General features: G+C 42.9%; 2 protein-coding genes across 9 annotated transcripts in view; both read right to left on the reverse strand.

Moving 5' to 3' along the window:
* Nucleotides 1-3,165: 3,165 nt before the first annotated feature.
* On the reverse strand, nucleotides 3,166-4,666 carry gjd4 (gap junction protein delta 4). The gene is made up of 2 exons (XM_070985535.1): nucleotides 4,603-4,666; nucleotides 3,166-4,376 (listed from the first exon to the last, which is right to left on the reverse strand). The coding sequence occupies exons 1-2, from the start codon at nucleotides 4,664-4,666 to the stop codon at nucleotides 3,166-3,168; spliced, it is 1,275 nt and encodes a 424-aa protein (XP_070841636.1).
* A 2,900-nt stretch (nucleotides 4,667-7,566) lies between these two features.
* Nucleotides 7,567-20,316, reverse strand: part of ccny (cyclin Y) — a 35,722-nt gene continuing 22,972 nt past the window's right edge. For 5 of the 8 annotated variants that reach the window (XM_070985780.1, XM_070985777.1, XM_070985775.1 and 2 more), the window contains 9 exons: nucleotides 19,386-19,420; nucleotides 19,239-19,262; nucleotides 18,602-18,702; nucleotides 18,462-18,497; nucleotides 18,258-18,315; nucleotides 17,775-17,894; nucleotides 14,737-14,903; nucleotides 12,421-12,583; nucleotides 7,567-11,411 (listed from right to left, as the gene is read on the reverse strand). In XM_070985780.1, coding sequence (XP_070841881.1) covers nucleotides 11,295-11,411; nucleotides 12,421-12,583; nucleotides 14,737-14,903; nucleotides 17,775-17,894; nucleotides 18,258-18,315; nucleotides 18,462-18,497; nucleotides 18,602-18,702; nucleotides 19,239-19,262; nucleotides 19,386-19,420 — 821 coding nt within the window. In that variant the 3' untranslated portion in view covers nucleotides 7,567-11,294. The remainder of the gene's footprint in view (nucleotides 11,412-12,420; nucleotides 12,584-14,736; nucleotides 14,904-17,774; nucleotides 17,895-18,257; nucleotides 18,316-18,461; nucleotides 18,498-18,601; nucleotides 18,703-19,238; nucleotides 19,263-19,385; nucleotides 19,421-20,316) is intronic. The other 3 variants (XM_070985783.1, XM_070985781.1, XM_070985779.1) reach the window with 1 other exon arrangement.

A 20,316-nucleotide genomic window follows, 5' to 3' on the forward strand; every position in this document is an offset into this window, starting at 1 on the left:
ATTGTGACAGCCCTTATGTTCCACATTCCCTCATTGCTATAGCTGTTTTCTGTCAGGCAGCATGGGACGCACCTGTAACAGCATGTATGCTTTATTTCGCTGCATTCCACTTTACATGCAGCAACTGGCACAGGCCATGAAAACAATTATCATATGTATTTTGACTGGTATTTGCATTGCTAAAGGCTGTCTTGGACCACTGCCAAGAATGCTGCAAAATGTGCATACAAACAGTAACTGGGCCGTTAGGGGAACCGACATGTAATCCACATTCTTGCATGTTGTGGTTTGCAAAAAAAAAAAAGGACTATAAGCAGTCTGGTACCTGATGCGTATTCTGTATTAATTTGTGTTTCATGAAATTATCCAGCACTGTTTCCACTACACTACTAATCTGCAATAGCAAGTTCTTCTTGAGAGAAGGTTCCCAAATTATATTTTTTGTCAACATAATGAAACATTTTTTATGAGTATACCTGCTAAACTGCAAAAAAAGTGAATGTTCTCAGTCAAAGGTTCAATTCTTCTGTCTTTTGTGTGTCAGCTGTTGTAATATAATATCCAGTCATAGCAACTGAAGCATGAATAGACTTCTTTTGGTTATGTTTACATGCTCCAACTTGGTTATAGTAGGGCCAACATCAGGGTTTAATATTTAAAGGGTAACAGCGAATCTAAACACAAAATGGGGGATGTGGGGACTTGATCGGGGCCCACGCCTCATTTTGCCCCGGGGCCACATAGCAGGTTAATCCAGGCCTGCCTGTCAGTCTGACCCATATGTCTGCATTTAAAAAAAAAAAAAACAGTTTTTGCAACCCCCGAGCCTCTCAATAATATCCTTGGAGCCGTAAGTTATTATCTGTCACTAAATTTCATCTGCCTTGGCTCTCAAGAAGTCCTAAAATTATAGATTATACTATTAAACCCGAACAAAAGGAAAGAAGTGCTGCTTGATAGAGCAAATTAAGTGACATTTCATTTCTTGTTGTCAGTAAGAGCCACTTCAAAGAATGTTTGGAAAATCTACAGCACAGACAATGCTTTAAGGTGTCTTCACCAGATTTCTTTTATTGAAAGAAAGTGTCACAACCAGAATGTTTTATAAAAATACAGATATTCCCATATGAAAATCTCAGTGCCAGAGGGCATTTGATTTCAAGTGTTGCATTCATTATATGTCAGTATTTCACATTTTGCGTCACTGGAGGGCAGCATGATTTCAATCTGCTGTGTTGATGAAGCCACTACAGCACAACAGATAGGATCAAACAAGAGTAGTAGTACAATAAAGTGCCTTGAAAAGTTGTCATATTAGTTTCAAGAACCGGCTGATCACATTAGAGCATCAACGAGTGAAACACATAGAAACATAAGAAGAGATTAAGCAAATTATCAAAAAAAATTCTCTTTATAAAGAAATTAAATATACCTATGTATGAAACTGCACATATATTCAATTGATATATTAAAATGTTCTGATGGTTTTTTATCAAACAATAAATGGCAATATAAAGGAAGTCAATGCCAAAGGAGCATACAACATTGAATATTTGTATCTGTAAGTATTACAACATAAATAGCACTTTACAAAATAAAGACTTTCACTTCCTTATAGCTCCATTTTACGATAAAAATGACCAGAACATTTTAAATCTATCCAGACCGTACAGTACAGGATACTAATAAAGACAAGAGTAACTCAGTCCAGCTTTGGTTTTTACACTAAACACTGGGTGTATAAAGGACGTGTGATACCATTAGACCTGCTGTGGTCTGACAAAAACCCCCTGTGGTCTCGCGTATGACAGTCAGGGTGCAGCACTCACTAGATAGGTGAGATATGAGGCCAAGAGCTTTTGTTGTCACCTTCAAAGAGACCACAAGAGGAGGAAGATCAAGAGCTATCCATTTACACAGAGACCGGCCCCTCGGCTATAGAGCTGCAGATTCAACTGTGATGCCACTGATTTACTGTGAGAGTCTCCTCACAATCACCTGTAGAAAGCAGTCCCGAGATTTCAAAACAGCCAACGGGGAAACCTGGAAACATGTCAGGAACAAGTTAATCAAAAATTACAGCAGACGACTGTATATACTGGCTATGACTGACATGCCTCACAGTGGGAGCTCATGTCTGACCCACATTAATATGAGCTTTGATCAAGGTGAAACCAAAGCCACAGCAAGCAGAGCGCAGATATCCTGAAGGGCATCAGGCAGCACAGCTCTTTTGCAAAGCTCCGCTGTGCTCTATTTCTAGTGACAGTGTACGTTAAGGTTTGTATTCCTCCTAAGCTGCGAGCAGCCCTGAAATAGAGTGACAAGCTGTCTCCATAAATACAGAGCCCCTATGGGGAAACATAATTGCTTTGTGAGCCTATGCTGGCTTTGGGGGCCTTCATAGTGTCCTTCTCTTCTGACAAAGAAATCCTCTTCCATTCTGTGAGCTTGATAACACCACCTCAGCCAGATTGTTGCCTTTCATTTCAGCCTGACCCTCTTCTCCAAAAAGGTCACTCAAGCACTGGACCTATAAGCTGCTCATGTCCTTTGACCCCAGTGACCCAAACACAAAAGAGAAGGGCTCTATGGTAGTATCCTATAGACTGACTGTCAAGGGAGGTGGGGGGCTGTATATGTGGGGCAGGTCAAGGCCTGTCTTTGTTTATGGACAGTGTGTCTGGGAAGGTGGGGGTAGAGTCAACTAGGGAAGAAACAGGTGGGCTGCACTCTTTTAGATTTTCTCAAGGTTGAGGGTCTACAAGGACACTCAAGGCTGGAGTGTTCTGTCATTCTTGACTTGTTTTGTTAAGAGAGTTCATATTGATGACTTGAATTCTTGTTGCTTTGAGTCTCTCAGCCAGCGCTCTTCAAAGGCAATGTGATCTGACAGTGTGATAAAATCACAGCAAATATCATAACGCCTCATGAGTCTAAGGAGTCTGGTGAATGCATTGCCGTTTCAGAATCTCCTCAAGTGAGAGTGCAGTCTGCATTGTAAAACGAGGTAGACCACATGACAGGATGCCAGCTCCATTAGCTGCTCCCACTGTGTAAGCCTTGGGGTATATCTGTGTCTGTTCCCTATATTGCCCCCAAAACTATTTGTCCCATTCTTGTGTTCAAAAATAACCTGGAAATAAAGCAATCCAACCTCCTCAGTCACACCCACTCTGCTCTTTTCTCTTGCCCGTCATCATTGGTCTGTAGCTCTGCATTTCTACCTAACTCAACCAGCGTATACTGACCCACCCTTCTGGTACAGATTGCTGTTGCTGTGGAGACTTCTCCAATGGGCCCTGCTGACCCCCCAGAGAATGACCCAAGGTCACGTCTGGGTGGAGGTGGCGGTTTGAGTCGACTGCGTTTGCTAACACGAATGGACCTGGGTGTTCCCATTGGCTCTGGGGGGCAGAGAGCCACCTCACTGCCATTCCTCTCCGGAGCCTCTTCTTGGGAAACAGAGTAACCGTTGTTCCCGTTGGTGTTGCACCCTGGAGGTACTGGAGAGGATGGAAGAGAGGAGCGCTCCAGGCAGGCTGGATCCTGACCTAAAGCAAGCACTGCTCCTCCACAAGAGCCCTTGCTGCCTCGCCTTTTCCGGAAACTCCCTGTCTGACCAGCCTCTACCTCTATATCCTGCTGAGCCAGGGAGGCGTTTGGGCCTGCTGCTCTGGAGGCTCCTGCAGCTGAAAGGAAGCAATGCTCTTCTTCATAAATCTTCTCCACCATCACCTTCCTCTTGCTCTTCTGCATCACAGAGCGCTTGATGGCGCAGATGAAATCCAGCACATTTAGGAAAAGGGACAGAGCAGCCACACCAAGCATGAAATTGAGCATCACGGTCTTCTCAGTGGGCCTTGAGATGTAGCAGTCCACCTGGGTAGTGCATGGTGGATGCTGGCACAGGAACCTTCTGGGGATGTAGAAACCAAAAAGATAATAGTGAGCTGCCCCAAACCCTGCCTCCAGCAATGTTCTGAACATCAGATGGAGGATGTAGGCTCCTGTGAAGCACCGGGCCCACACTCGTTCAGCCACCTTCTTGTTTACAGACGTCTTGCTGAATGACTCCTGGTGGAGCGGCAAGGCTTTGATGTGACCCAAAGAGCTCAGGTCCACGGTGAGGCCATTCGAGACCTTATGGACCACGTAGATAACAAAGATGAGGTAGGGGAGACACAAGGTGATGAGCTGCACCAACCAGAAGCGAAAGAGAGAGATGGGAGAAAATAGATCATAGCACACGTTGGCACAGCCGGGCTGAATGGTGTTGCACACAAATCGCTCCTGCTCGTCCTGGTAGAGAGGGTAACCAGCAAAGAGGAGGATCAGGATGCGGAGGAAGATCATCACAATGAGCCACACCTTACCTGAAAAATAAGCACCATGGTATTAAAAAATGGGATGAACTAAGGTGTGTGGCGTAGCAAATTTTGTAAATAACTCAAAACTGAAGAAAGCAATAAGTGCCTGTTTGAAATGTCTCCTTGAGGTTTAGAGCCCTGTAGAAATGTCCAGATATTTCACACAAACACAACAGATAACGTTATGTACACTGATCAGACACCGGTTACTTTGTCAGGGAAGTCAACTCACCCATCAAAGTGATGCTGTGATTGACAGAGATAAAGATGACCTCAGAGGCACTTGATCCTGCCATACTTGCTGTGCTCAAGGCCCTCCAAATCTACTGGTCTTCGAGTCCCTGGCCACGAGGTAAACCCTTAAACCAGCTCCTCACTCCCTGTCCAACCACCTCTCCTTTACCCTTTACACTCAAGGGCACAGTGGCTTCCAAGTGGCACAATAACCTCCAGGTTGACGGACACAAAGTTCCCCCCACAGTCCAACTCTCTCTCTCTCTCCTAGAAGGAATAAGTTCCAGGTTCTAGTAGAAATTCATTCTGATCCATCTGAGTCACCCTGTCTCTGAAAGGCTGAACCAAACCACGCAGATTACCTCTTCCTCTGTCCCCCTCAGACAACTATCTGTCCTCAGACAACAGAAGACAGGACTGAGCCCCATTGTGGGTCTATTCTTAACACACTTCCAAAGGCACGTCCCCGTCCTGGCATTGCAGAGATATTTTGGTGCTGCTGGTCGTCCTTACAGGAGAGTAACAAGCCTCCAGGCTTACTCACTCTAAATTGCTGTATTAAGTTCTCAAGCACAATGGCAAGCATGTTCAAACTGGCTGCTTCATAAAAATACAAGCACTTACTGCTGAATCTTCCCGTGATGAATCAAGATAACGTGTAGATATGCAGGCTGAGGATTTGCTCCCATGAAATGTAAGTAGGCTGTTAACTGCATTTTCAAACAGCTGACACCAGTTTGACTGAAAAGAGCCCACAGTGTAGTCATTTAATATGGGTATGGAATAAAATTACATTTCATTATTAATCTGACATACAACAGAAGTTCATAATATGGTTAAGGAACCAGATTTACACTGTTCAAACTTTTGATAACATGAGATGAATTAAAACTTCAAATTTGCTCCTCTCCTGTACTTCAACATTATGCAGATTTCCCTCATGAAATGATTTAACAGGAGAAATCAGCTCCATTCTCACATGCTGCATCACCCCACTCATGGACAAGGTCTCTGCTGGGACACATGGCTAAAGCTCGGCTTGGCTCATAATCACTACAGATCAATGGTCATTAGCACTTCCATACTGGTTCACAGTAAGAATCCCACATGGCTTGTTTTGAATGGATGACAAAGCTAAGACTGGGAACGTATAATGGATTCTACTGGAAACAAATAGTGTGTGAAATTGAACTTTTGTCTTGGTTACACAGGACAGACAATGATTTATTTAACTGGTCGCTGTAGCGCTGACATTTCATATGAAGGGCAGTGAATGTTGTTCAGCACTAGGAAACTTTGCAAGGGGTGATGAGCAATGCAACAAGTGAGGGCAGAGTTTTATTAACAAAAGCAATTATAGGCCATATGTTAAAATAAATTGAATAAATAAAGTTGAGCAAAAACCAACTCAAACTCAAACTAAAACCCAAACTAAAATGAAACCTAAAGCCTTGCAGCAAACTGCTCCTCTCACTCCCAATAAAGAGGAGTGACAGGCACTATAAGTAGGTTAGTTCAGGGAACCAGAGGACAGCTCAGGGCTTGTGCCTTTTCTATACACGAACAAACAATTCAAAATGTAAAAATGTGAGGAAGAGGAGGACTGGCACTGTTTCCTCTGCAGCCTCATTAAAGTGGAATGTACCATCTACTCAGGTGAGCACAATGTGAGCTAAACAGGTGCACCTATTCCAACACTAACTGACTTCAGACACTCAGTTACAGCAACATCAGCATGTGAAGTCGGCTATTAGCACACACAGGCTCCCACATGAGCACATCACATTTAATACGGCATCATGTATTGAACAGTTTCAGTATATCTGCTCTTCAGATCATGGATTACTATGTCTGTAGACTGCGAATGCCCTTCGTGGCTGTGTTTGAGGCCACATTGACAAAACTTGACTGCAGCTGCAGAAACCAGTGCCATCTCCACGCTGCCATTCCCCACCTGTCCAGAAGCTTCTACCTGGGAGATTTCTCACCTCAGTCATTAGCTGATCATCCACCTGATCCTACAGTTGTTCCTCGTTTCCACATTAGCAATGGGTGGGATTAGCATAACCATAAAATGAGCTTCTGTTGTGCTTTAAAAGCCTATCCCTTGTATCAATGCACAGGTGTGACACAAACATCCCAACAGAATTTCAGCAGTGACAAACAGGGAGACACACAGTTAGCTGATATCTGGTTAGCACAGTGGAGCATGTTTTGGTGGAGACCTAAACAGTTATTATTGCTCCATGTCTGTTGGAGGTGCAAATTGGTAGCAATTTATCAAAATTAATATAGATAGCTGTACAATATTTTCAAAACCTCACTTTATTTTGTACATTGAGCAAGACAAAGAAGTTGGTCACTATTGTCTGAGTGATGTAGGTGTGGAGTGACAAGTCCTCACAATGAATTGAGACCATGTTGCATAGAGAATGAGGCTGGACCTCACGGAAATAAAGTGACAGCCAAACAAAAGATGACAGATTGTAAGATGGGGGGGGGGGGCTCATTAAGCCAAGAGATGTGGTTTCAAAGGTTTGGTTTTGTGCCTGTGTACAGTATTTCAAAAGGAAGTGTTTGATGTAGCTCATGAGAGATGTTTTGCAATAGCTCTCACTAAAGCTCACAGCACCTCTTCGCTGCATTGAATTGACTTGTATGGCAATTACCAGAGCAGCGATTGAAATGCAAATCAGGGCTAATACGGAGGATTAAATGTGTCCCTCAGTGACAACATGGCAGAGTGTAATCTCTGTATTACCACTTGCTCTAAACCATTTAAATGGTTCTTTCTGGGAGAAGGAACCCAGCTGGGTCACATCACTGGTACAATACAGTACATATGGAAATACTGAGTTAGCATTGTTATCTCACTCACCGTGAGTGACGTGTGTCTGTTGCTATTAAACGTTCTACTTTGGGTGAACTGATCCTTGAGATTAAAAAAAGACATACACTGGGCTTATTCCAACATTTTAAAGTTTAATTCTTGCACAGGGTTTTCTAAACATTGCTTCAGAAGAGAAGGATTGGGAGCAGTTCCATAAATCATAGTTGAAAACATACAGAGAAGAAGAGAGAACGCAGAGAGAGATCTGAGTTTGGCAAACTGAGAACGTGAACATAATGACCGAAAGAGAAAAGAATACACCGACAATAACGACAGAATACAGTACAACTTGTTGAAAAGATCAATCCATGACAAAAAAAATGGTCACAGCTACAGCAGTTGACTGATGTTAGCACAGGAAATCGTCATGATCAAAGCTGAATATGTGAAATTCAAAAACTGTTGTTGGAGAGAGGAAGAAAACTTAAGAGAAAAGTAAAACTCTATGCAGAGGTAGAGTTCAGTGCACAAGGCTATGACACACACCTAGTAACCATCCGAAAGAACACCACGGGCCCAAGGTCTCTGCCGTCAGACATGATTTTCCACCTCAGGACTCACCACAGTTGACCACACGGCACCAGCGCTTACTTCTGGGTCTAGAAAACACCAGGCGGGGCTGTTTGCACACACACATACAATAAATAGCATATACAATCTTTGAACACCTCTAAGAGTTTGAACTCACGACAGCAACTCCAGTAACATTACTTTGCTAAAGAAACATGTTGCACTTTATGTTTCACTCACTCAGAGCACCACGCAAATCAACAGTTCTCTTCCCGAGTCCCAACGCCTTCCCATGTACTTCATGTGCATGAAGGCTGGGTCAGAGCAACACGCCCAACACGATCGTCCTTCATTTCTCCATGACTTTGGTAAGGTTCTGTCCCCTCACACCTGCTGCTCACAGCTGGAAATCTCACTGACCTGACTGACTGATTCTCCAGTAGCTTGACAAACAACAGAAGCTAATTCTCCAACATGGAAGTTGCCAATGAAATGCACAAAATAACCGAGAGTACTGAAGAACAGGTGCACATGGCGCATTTTAATTTGGACCTTTTTCTGACCGATGAAGAAAAATGCATCTAATAAAGCTGTTTTTGTGCCTTTTTCAGGCACTTCCAGGTTACGTCATGAAACTTTTAAAAACACTACTGCCTATTTCAGGAATGTAGTGGAGGAAAATGTGAGTCCAGCTGATCATAAGACAACACTGTTATTAAAGTGATCTAATAGAAGTGTTGATTCACACATTTATCAGCCCATTCAAATTTGAAGACTCAAACCTTTAAGCCAATTAAACCCAGTTATTTCGTAGTTTTAGCCTCGACTGCATCCATGGAGATTTTTCTATTCCTGACCGAAGAAATGTCAAGAAAATAGCAAACCAGGAAGTGATTTGTTCATGAAAAAAAAAAGAAAAAAAGTCAACTATTTCACTTATTTCCAGTAAAAGCAAGATACAAAGCCCTGAATGACAGAGTTTTCTAAAAGGTTGTCAAAAAAAGTCAGACAGGACTGAATCCATCAATAAATAATAGTTATGCTAAATAAAAATAAGTATAAAGCTGCAGACTTTTCAGATGGTAACAAAGCAGAAAGCTACTTATATTGATCCCTCACTACTAATCAGTTGATCTTAATCAAATCTTATTCATTTTTCCCACCTACTCATCTTTTACAACTCATTTTTGATTTAGTCTCGGCACACAGTTAATCATTTCTCTGTTCCCTATTTTTCCTACGCAATCAAGACGACAGTGTGGCTATCAAAGCATAACTGAAAACATCAAGTGGCTGAATCACGGATGTATTTAAATACCAACCGACTGGAGGTGAAAGGAAAAAGCTTTATACACTATTTTAATTACACAATGAACAATACTATTTATTGATAAATTCAGTTAAGATGCTATTTCTGACTCGCTGATAACCCTTTACTACATTTTGTCAGTTACAGGGCTCCATATAAAATAAGCATCATCACTTATCTGGCAAATCTTCCACAAGATAGGGTTAAAAAAAAATCTTAAAAAATGATTGCAAGTCATAAAACAAGCCTGAATTGTCTTGTATTATACCACATATAGGACGTAATACAGAAATCTTGGCCTTTTCTGCAGTGTGAAAACATTGTAACAACAAAAAAGACAAAAATATTAAGTGGCGTCTCCCATTTAAATCTTAATACTTAACCTTTGCCTTTACTTGATTTGTCAAAGGAACAAGGAATCAAACATCTTTCCCGTCCTGCTCACGTCCAGTAAAAACTGATCCAATATAAATATTCTAACATGTTTCTGTTTTTAACAGTACGACCTCAGTCTACAGATTTCGCACACTTGCGCTGTATTTACACTGTACAGAGACAATTTAGCAAAATGTATACAATCTACCTTTTATAAGCAGAGTTTGAATTGTCACTTAATGCTTTTTCATTCATTTCGGTCCTCTCCAAAACGACAGAAAACAAACCCTGAAGAATCATGCTTTTAGTGGCTCCTAGATGTCCATGTTCCATTTGTGCTGTTTCTTTGTAAGCTGGAGGAACTATACAAAATGTTAAAGAAAAAAAAAATACTTCAGTTATTTGTTCTATTCCTCCAGTAGAAAGGGGAGAAGTGTTAAACTAGCTTATTACAGGCACCACAGGTCAGGACAATGGCAGTGAAGTAAGTACAACATAAGCTCTACAGTATGTCTCACATCTGACTGAGTAGTGGCCCACTGTCCTCCAGTCCGTCCTCTCCCAAGTGCGCATGCTTCATCGTATTTAATCACAACAACAAAGCAATGCATGGATATTGCTTCAGGTGAACAGCTGTATTTGAACGGTGGCTGGATGGCCTTGCTGTAAGAGAAACTGTTCTGTTGAACAAGTTGATTTCCCCGGTCCTGTCAAAGCGCCCTTGAGCCTGACACTCACTTGCTTTTTCAATGTTTGCTCTCTGAATGACAGCTTCATTTAGATGGCTACAATGTACATATGAACGGAAATGAATACGCGGTGGAATATCTTGTCGAGGAGGGCGAATGATATGCAGTCCAGTCAATTATATAAACTGTACACTCAAGTGAACGCCGGAATGTACATGTCTTTCCTTTGTGTATGCTCGGATCTGGCAGCAGAGGTTTCTCCTGGATGGGAATGCAAAACAACAGAGAAACACCAACAAAACACTGACACAAACTGAGGAATTGAGCAATTAAAAATGTGCCTGTAAGCTGTCAAAAAAATCATCTCATGCTTCAGCTGAGAAACCGAAGCAGAAGATTCAAATCAAAGGAATGTACACGGCCTCCCTCAGTCGACCTCAGAGGGAATAATGGAAAGCTGCCGCCGCCGTCATCATGTTTCACATGAAGCTTGTTCTTCTTTTCCCACCTTCACACAGTCTCTCACATTGCCAGCTGTGTTTCTGTTTGGCCTCTTCTTGTCTTCAGGTCTTCATCCCAGCAGCTTTCACTCACACACTTGAGTTTGGTTCAGCTCAGCTGTTTGGTTCAGTGCAGGCAGCCAGTGGGACTTCTTTTATGTACAAAAACCAGAGAGGGTGCAATCGCACTTAGAAAAGTGCTAGATTGTGTGTGTGTGTGTGTGTGTGTGTGTGTGTGTGTGTGTGTGTGTGTGTGCGTGCGTGTGTGTGTGCGTGTGTGTGTGCGTGTGTGTGTGTGTATTCCAGACAGCCCAACTGCTCCACAGGACTGCTGCCCACCTGGTTTGCCTGCTCACCAGGCAGTAATAGAGTACAGTACGTCTGACAGGTGTATCTCCGTGCGTCAGGTGGCCAGTGTTAGGAAATGATGGCCGGACACCACCGCACCACCGTCAGGTTGTCTGCGCTCACTGACCGCTTCTTGGCTTGTTTCCTCAAGTCCTTGTATTTATCATCACACAACCGTGAGATGGCCTGAAAGTCAAAACATGAGGCAGAGATGAGAGGCAGGGCCTACCCTTTGTTTTATTTAAAGTGACTGAGGCGACAATCTCAGCAAAACACAGGAAGTATTTCCACAACACAAGAGCACCGTCATCTAAAAAAAAACTCAACAACATGATCTGAGGGCAGTCAACAGTCTGAAAACAACGTGATTCCACCATAAAACATGAAATAAATAAAGCAAAAATGTTCATCTACATCTAAAAACCACAAGTATAAAATTCTGATTCCCCCTACACATCCGCAGTCCACCCACAGAGGTGTTTTCACTTTCATGTTGTGTGATTAAGCCTCTTCTCAGGACTGTGTGGGAGTGTACAAACTGGGCTTGATTGGCATCTCGCTCTCTCGCTCTCTTGTTGCACCTGTTAGTGTGGCTCCTTTTCGTTCTAATTGGTCGATAGAGTTTTGAGACATCACATAAACGAAGGCTGATTTCTACTTGCATAAATCAAGTACTTATCTAGTACATCAGTCCAATAATACAAGTACAGAGCAAATATATGCACCATTTTCACAGCAGACATTCTGACTTATTATAGATGAACTAATAACGTTAACAAACGCTCTGATCCATTCAGTGTAATCAGCCATATCTGTGAAGCATCATGTATAATACTGGGGCTTTGACAAGGTCTATTTTGGTCAAACTGAGAAGCTTTTGGACAAGAAAAAAAAAGGATGCATCTGTCAGTATCATCTGAGCATCACTGAGTGCTGCTGAGATTTCAAACACTAACCGCAGTAAAGCAAGAAGGGAGGAGGAAGCAGATGTTGAGGCAGTGAAGCTAATTACTCAACAACACAGCCCCACACCCTGTCCTTCACCCAGCAGATGATCTACAGTCTGTGTGCATGTGTGTGGAGCCGAGGCACTTCGAAATACTAATTAGCGGACTGGCCTCGGTTCACTTTATTCCACATCTTCAGGCCACAACTCCAGATCTCCATTTCCAGTTTGTGTGTGTGTGTTACTCACCTCTAGTTTCTGGGCCTTGTCCCTGCTGAGGGGTTCCAGGGGGAAGCTGAGGTTGTTGGCTTCAGCCAGTGAGCGCAGGTCAAAGTAATACTTGGCATAGACGCTGGACGGCACGTTGATGTTGAACTGCAGCAGCTCCAGAAACTGACGCTCCAGCTCATTCCTTTTGTCAGACAGAGACAGAGAGAGAGGATGTGTGAGTCGAGAGGTGTGACAAGCTAAACAAATCGGATATTTAGCTGCGAACCACACTTAGTTGAGATTGAAATAAAGCTGGAAACAGAACTGTCAGTTTGGAGGAAAATTCTGTACGGAGAGGCTGAAAAGGAGACAAACAGACTAGAGAAAGAGCACACATGAGACCATCCTGGTAAATCCATCACCTCACACAGACGGTGGCTGTTATTTTCACATGTACACTGCCAATACACATCCACCAAGTTAATCCCCAGTACACCCACCAAACATAAGCCTCATCCTCAAAACCAGTGATATCTAAGCAAACGGGCTCTGAGCATTATGTGTAAAAAAGACTATTAATCCCACATCTTGAAAATGCTTTTGTCATGCATGCATTGCCTCATGCTGCACAGCTCTGTGATCCCTTCTGCAGCGCGATGACAGCTGCTTTCATCTGTTTGTCTTCAGTCATGACCGATTCATTCTGCATTGTAACCTGCATAAGAAGCGCTATCAATCTCTACTTCCCAGTCTTTGTTCCCCACCCACGCACATTTACAGGCATGCAGCAACAGACGAGCTAAATTTAGACTCTGCTGTAGCCAAACTCTGCCTAATAATGCTGCTTCTTTTTATCCCGCCATGGCACTCATTCAGCTATTCTCATCTGTTTCTTTTTGCGTTTCTCCGCTCCTCATGATTCTTCCCAGACTCCCCTGCAGTTATTTCACAGTCTGATGGGGGGTGGAAAGGGGAATTCAGCCGGCCAGGTTCCCAAGCATGGATTTAAACTGATCTTCCGAGGAAATCTCTGGTCAAGCACTGACTCACTGTCTGGTAGATTGCCATATGAGAGTACAGCAGACCCACACATGCTGGGCTCCTCTCACTGTAGAGAGTCCCAAACAGGTGGATTACAGTCACCGCTCTGTAAAATCTGAGCCCGAGGACAAGAATATATAGCCACTGGTGCAGAACAGCGTGAATACAGGAGAGGTCAGAGGTTGCAGCAGTGGCGACACGTCTGCAGCATCGTGTTCCCCCTCAGAATAAGCCAGCCAAGATTCCTGTGGACTTGAGACGGATGTGGTACACAGGAGAGAGAGGTGGGTCCAAATGCTCAGAATGCTTCTTCCCAGTATTACACATAGTAATGATGGTTTAATTTGTACCTGAAGATGGCGCCGTCTTAAGATAAAGCCATTCCATACAATCTAAGGTTCAACGCTGAAAATATTCAATCTAATGCTTCAGACATTTTCTTTGCTTAGTGCCATAGCGCTATTGGTGCATGCATAAATCTTGCTCTAACAAAGGGTGGACAACATCTTATTAGGTGACAATTCTTCATCATATGGCTGAGCTTTATTTAACTGAGCCAACCTTGTGTATCACTGCTTTTCTGGGACAAATCCAAGAGCCATAACAAAAGACAGTGAAGGGTGTCAGACAGATCGGGCAGAGGTCGCTCTAAACATGTCCAGACCACCATACATGTGACTCTCAACACCTCCTGAACCCAGGCTGACCCCCCGAAACAGACTATTCTCAGCATGGAACAACCCTGAATGGGAGTGTAGACAGGTAAAGTACTTAAGAGCGACAGTGATTAAGAATGGCTGAGACTGTACACCAAGCAGTGTCAGGAGAGCTGAGAGAATTATTTGACAAATCAATTAGTTTAGTCTCATTGAGTTTTTTACACTGTGGAACAAACAATGCAAGAAAATATTCTGCAGTATGTGCTCCCACATACTGCCAATTCAATTTTAAACCATGATGTGGTATATTTGGAACTGTTCACTCAGTCATAAGATCATTGCAGCAGTGTAGCACAGAGCACTGCTTCCAAAGGAAAGGAGAAGAAGCGATTGATGATGCCAGCTCCTTCCACACCAAATGATACTGTATTTCTCCTCATACCACCAAGTTTCCAACTATGTACCTGTTGTGCAGCACATTCCTGGCCAGGAAACTTCCTGTCCACCATTAAAACAGATATTTTCTCAGTCCTTATAGGGCTATTATTACTGGAATGAGGTGCTATCTGTTATGTGTGCATTGCATTACCGTGCACTTGTGACTACTTGCCAGTCAGTAAAATGTATTATTTTGTGTGCAAATCCAGCAACTCACATGTCCTCCACAGTGATATCCTTGAGAATTTGGCAGTAGTCAACGTTCCACACCGCCTGGTCGTCCCAGACCTTAGATGCCAGGAGAATGGCTCCTAACACGATGCGTTTCCAGTTGGCAGGGCAAATGTCAATCTCAGCGTAGGTCAGGAGCCTCTCCAAATACACCTTAGACAAAGACAATCAGAATCAGAATCAGAAATCCTTTATTTATCCCTGAGGGGAAATTGTTTAAAGACATGTCACATGTAAGTTTTCTAGTGGATTCTGCCTTTTCTTCTATTTCCTGAACATTTTAACAACATTAAAACTAATTAGGTATCAATGTATTATCCAGTACTTGTGCAATTAGCATGTTCTCCCATTTGCTTCTGTGTTTAATTAGCCTCTCCTCTATCGGTCTGCATTCAGTTGCAGAGTGAGCTCGCTGCCTTCCTGTTCTGCAGTCTTCTGCCTACTCCTAAAATCCACAATAACAAGATGTCAGAGGCTGATGATATCCAGCTTCCCCAGAGCATGTTCATTAAAATATATATATATGTGTGTGTGGATCAAAACACTCCATCTCTCTGCCCCCCCCCCCCCTCGCCATTTCTCTCTCTTTTACAGTGGCTAGAATTCCCACCATCTGCAGATCACAAAGCGAACTGAGCCTGCAGGCACGTATCCCTCACAAGTTAGAATACTTGTACTGAAAGTGACTGTTCTGATCCATTGATTGTCACTTTGTTAGAAAGACAGAATGTATTCCATTTGATTTTACAGTCGTCCAGCATGAAAGCTGCAGTGATCGGCTGCGTGGAGACAACTACATGTCTAGCTTGCTAATGGAAGCTACAATATATGTAATCGTTTTCTCATCAAAGCTCATTTATCTCCGACTTCACGCTGTACAATGCATGTGTAGTATGAAGCCTCTCTCTGTAACAAATATGCAATCATATACAAGTCTTTTTTTTTTCACCTTTTTGTACTTTGGATTTTTTATATTAAAATTTTGATTCAGCCTCAGTTTTCAGTATGGACTTGGTGCTTTGTCATGCTGATAACTATTTAACTTCAATATTCTACCGTCATATAACAGATATGACAGATATGAGACACAAATGATAAATCTTATTCTTGTTCCAGCAACTTTCACCCATCTGACAGGAGACCAGTTACAGAAGCTTAAAGCTTTGAAACCTGTCATCTCAGATGACAAGTCTGTTTTGGTTTGCAGAGATGCTGAATTTTGGTGTACAGTCCATTCAACTGCACAGTGGAACAACTGTCAGAATGATGTGACTTAAAACCAGAAAAGTTTCCTAGAAGACTGTTGGAAAGTAGGCAATCATCTGTTCCATGATGATTATTCCCATTTAATTACTAGATATATAATGGCACCTTGTGGTTCAGACAAATAGAGAGGCAGAGAGAAGGGGGACGTAGTTTGCAGCCTTGTTTGACTTGCTCACTAGCACAGCTCAGGTGGCTAATTGGACAAGTCATGCTGGGTTGGGCTTAGTGCCTGCAGGCAATGCTAACCTTTCACTGTTGTTGCCCAGAGCCTGCCAACAGACACCACATATACACTCATCTGGCAGCAGGCAGCAAACAGAACTGACGAAAGCCCGCATGAAATGAGAGCCAGGCCACATGCTGAGCGATATGAATGCAACCACAGAGAGAGAAAACTATACAAACAAGTAAAAACGTAGCGTGGTTGGCAAACAGAAGCCCCGTGCGACCAGGCTGAACCCAAATGATTTCATTTTGTGATTCTGGGGCCAGTGTCACAAATGAGGTTTGGTACTAAACAGAGAAAATTGTCTCCATGGAGTTCAAGGTTCAACTAACCTTACACTCTGATTGGATTAAATGTTGCCTTCAGTAAATGTCTGATGCTCATTTAACAACACACTGCTCTCACATTTTAAAAGGTAACCCTTCTCTGATAAGAGAGTGCCACATCACATCTATTATTCACAACAATGGGAAGCTAAAGCGAGGAAGAGGAATCAATTAATGACCACCACTCATGGGCGGTTGTTTTTAACTACTACACAGCTGAAGTCTCTTCTCTTTAAACAAACTAGTAAAGCAAATTCTCTCTGTCTTCTCCATCCCCTAAAGAAGCCTTCACTTTCCTATCCTGTGTTGTAATGACTGGGAAGGGAAGAAAGATGCCCGGTTTCCCTCTCAACTCACTGCATAACCTTAGCTGTGTCAGCGAAGTTAGCCCCCATGACCACCAGCAACTCAATTACTGATGGCATGCCAGACTGTACTTCTGGGGGACTGGCCATGTGTCAGACTGTGCTGTGTCTGTGTGTGCGCATTGACACATTTTTGTCAGAGTGCCGCTGTACATGCATAAAGACTTGCTTCCTTTTACTGACACAAGGGCTCACCCACTCGCTCATACATGCACTTCACACATGTTCATCTGTCAGGAAGCAGAGTAACCCAATACTAGGCCGCCAGGCCAGTAATATTAACCCTGCACTTCCCCGCACTTCTTAACCCTGTCTCCAGGGACACACACGTCGGGCAAAGTGACAACGTGTGGCGACAAGGCGTGTTTCTGGGCAGAAACATGGGGGGGGGAGTTAAGCCGTCTTTGTTTTCACATTTTTAATACAGGTGAGCAGAGGAGAAGTCTCGAGGAGAGAATCTAATGTACACTATAGCACCAATTATATCCTCGCTACAGGCACAGATGTACTTCACACCAGAGACATTCTCAGGAAATTGCACAAATCAAACTGATCTTGCTTTAACTTCCAATTTTCATTGTTGGACACACAGTCTCCAGAGGATATACTGAGTATTTCATATGGCTCAACAAGGTTCAAATATATACGAGAGACAAGAGTGTAAGACTGGCAACATGACCTGAGAGAGGGCAGAAGCAGAACCAGGCAGCAACACTACCTCCTGGTGTCAGCACTGAAATACACACACACACACACACACACACACACACACACACACACACACACACACACACACACACACACACACACACACACACACACACACACACACACATCTTACCAGTGTGACTATGGCACACTCAGCGGTGAGCTGTGCTGCGCTGAACAGCGTCCTGACAAAGCGGTAGATCTGTTTCTGCTCAGGGTCATGTTTGTCGTAATCAGGAGGAATCTCCGACTTCTAGAAGAAAAGAAGCGACACGAGAGTGAAGATTTGAACTGATTGTCAACCAAAATGGAAACACATGCTGTTTACAAAGACTTTTGCTGGTGTGCCTTGTAGGTTTTGGATATATGGAGCATCAGGCAGAGTGCTTATGTAAGTTTTTGGATTGAAACCCTGCAATTGTTAAACAAAACAACAGAAGTGAAAATACGTGTGAATGATCCAGATGGCTCCTGGGATTACCAGACAGATTTCCCCTTATTTCATCCATGTGGGTCTGTTTGCTGTTGATCAGCTTGTGTGGTTTGTTGCACTGATGAATCCTGATAGCTCTACAGCTTGAGCTTAATGGAAATTTATCTTCAGTTAAGGCCTTACCGAGAGCGGATGCAGCTTCTCATCGAAAATGTCTAACAACATTCTTCCGTCGACATCTCTGGAATAACAAACAGATAGGAGGAACATCAGATTATGGTAGAGCATGCGACTTATTTCATTTAAAATACAACTGCATCCTCCTGACATTAGACAAGAAAACTGGTGAATGGCATAAACTCTCTGAAATCACAGCTGTTATCATACCTGTTCTTTATGTGGTAGTATATTGCGAGGGCTACGCTGTAAAGACAAAAAAGGAGTATGTAGTTTCTATATAGTATATATACAATTTCCTCAATGTGAGATTAAATATCAGATAATGAGATAAACTGTTGTGTAGCTACCATTTGATGGTGTATTTGAGGTTGGGCTGACTGACAGTGCTGTCATCAAGGAATATGGTGGAGCATGAGCTGTACTTCCGTCTCACTGGGCCTGGATGATGCTGGAGTTCGCAAACGCGCACACACACACACATACGGACAGACACACATGTGCACGTCAATCTCTATTTCAGTCATACTCAGACCTGCCAAAAGGCCTGCTGACAGGCAGTCATGGAAAGTAGGACACCTGTAGGCCCACAAACTAATTCTGTCTGTCCTCTGTCAGCACCTGATATGGTTACATGCGGGGATGACATTTATGGTGGAAAGCATCTTTACAGAAGCCTCAAACTTCCACTAAGTGATGAACTTTCTCTGAATTGGCTCATTTTGTTCAAAGCTCTTCTTCTGGCACACACTGAACCTGAGCTTTATCGTGTACGTTGCACTCGGGGCTGAAGGAGCGATGGACAAAGATGATCTAGACCACAGTGTGATGAAACTGTTGCTACTACTACATCTAAATAAGGACATTCGACTACATCTTTCAATACACACACACGACTAAGACTATAAGTGGAATCTGTGCGGTTTGAAGAGGAGGGACAATGATAAAAGGCTTGGGTTGTTTTAAGGGTAATTTTGAGCACTTTACCTTGTTCTCCGAAATGTGTGTGAACTTGCAAAAAAAACCAAGACATTAAAATCACCATTTGCATGTTTATCATATTCACATTTGCATCACACTTCCAAAAAATAAAATCAACTTAATGGGCTCCACAACGTCCTTTATTGTACTTACATGGTTGATGTAAAGGCTCTTCCGTTTTTCTCGAACTGAAAAGGAAGATGAGAGAACAGGTGTCAGTGCTAATCTCAGCATGAGTGCAGTACACAACCCTCACAGACAGGGAGCAGCATCCATCCAGGGTTTGTAAGTCACCTTTCATTATGGATTTTTTTTTTTCTTTAATTATCCCACACTACATTAAGCAAAGCACAGCGGTTTCTGCAAACAGCATTCAGTGGTATGAGAAAAGAATATTTCAAAGCCTGGAAATGGATTTTCTCTGCTGATACATTGGAAATTGTGTTTTAATGTGTGGGAACGAGTGTGAGCAAATTACTAAATCTATTCATCATTTTGTCCTATACGAGTCCAAATTAAATCAAGCTTATTGACAGTTTTATTCAAGAGGACATTGTCATTTGAGTTAGTCTGTTTTCATTTCTTTCTCTTTGTATGAATATGCTCATTTGTCAAGCTAATTCTGCTTAATGGACATGACAATTTGTTAGTTTCATAGAGCTCACTTTACTGAATGTGTGGTCTAAAATACACACACACACACACACACACACACACACACACACACACACACACACACACACACACACACACACACACACACACACACACACACACACACACACACACACACACACACACACACACACACTCATTTGTGTGTCAGAGCTGTGCCTATTTGTGTATCCATGTGTGTCCATATGTGCATGTGTTTGCTCTTATGCAGGAGAACACACAAGGGGAAAAAGATTGCTGGCAAAGCAAACTGGAGCAAATACAGAGTGCAGCATCACACACACACACACGCACGCACGCACGCACGCACGCACGCACGCACACAGTGATGTAGTGAGCTGTCTGGCGCCTCTCATCCCTGCACTGTCTGTCTCTCACCTCTCTGTCACACACACTCACACTCTGATGC

Source organism: Chaetodon trifascialis, chromosome 18 (genome assembly GCF_039877785.1).
Source record: "Chaetodon trifascialis isolate fChaTrf1 chromosome 18, fChaTrf1.hap1, whole genome shotgun sequence".
Taxonomy (NCBI): domain Eukaryota; kingdom Metazoa; phylum Chordata; class Actinopteri; order Chaetodontiformes; family Chaetodontidae; genus Chaetodon; species Chaetodon trifascialis.

Excerpts from the sequence above, each read along its gene's own strand:
- gjd4 (XM_070985535.1), bottom strand. The coding sequence starts at position 4,666 with ATGGCAGGATCAAGTGCCTCTGAGGTCATCTTTATCTCTGTCAATCAC. Across the intron at positions 4,377-4,602 it reads TCACAGCATCACTTTGATGG|GTAAGGTGTGGCTCATTGTG; the intron begins GTGAGTTGACTT and ends CTTATTTTTCAG.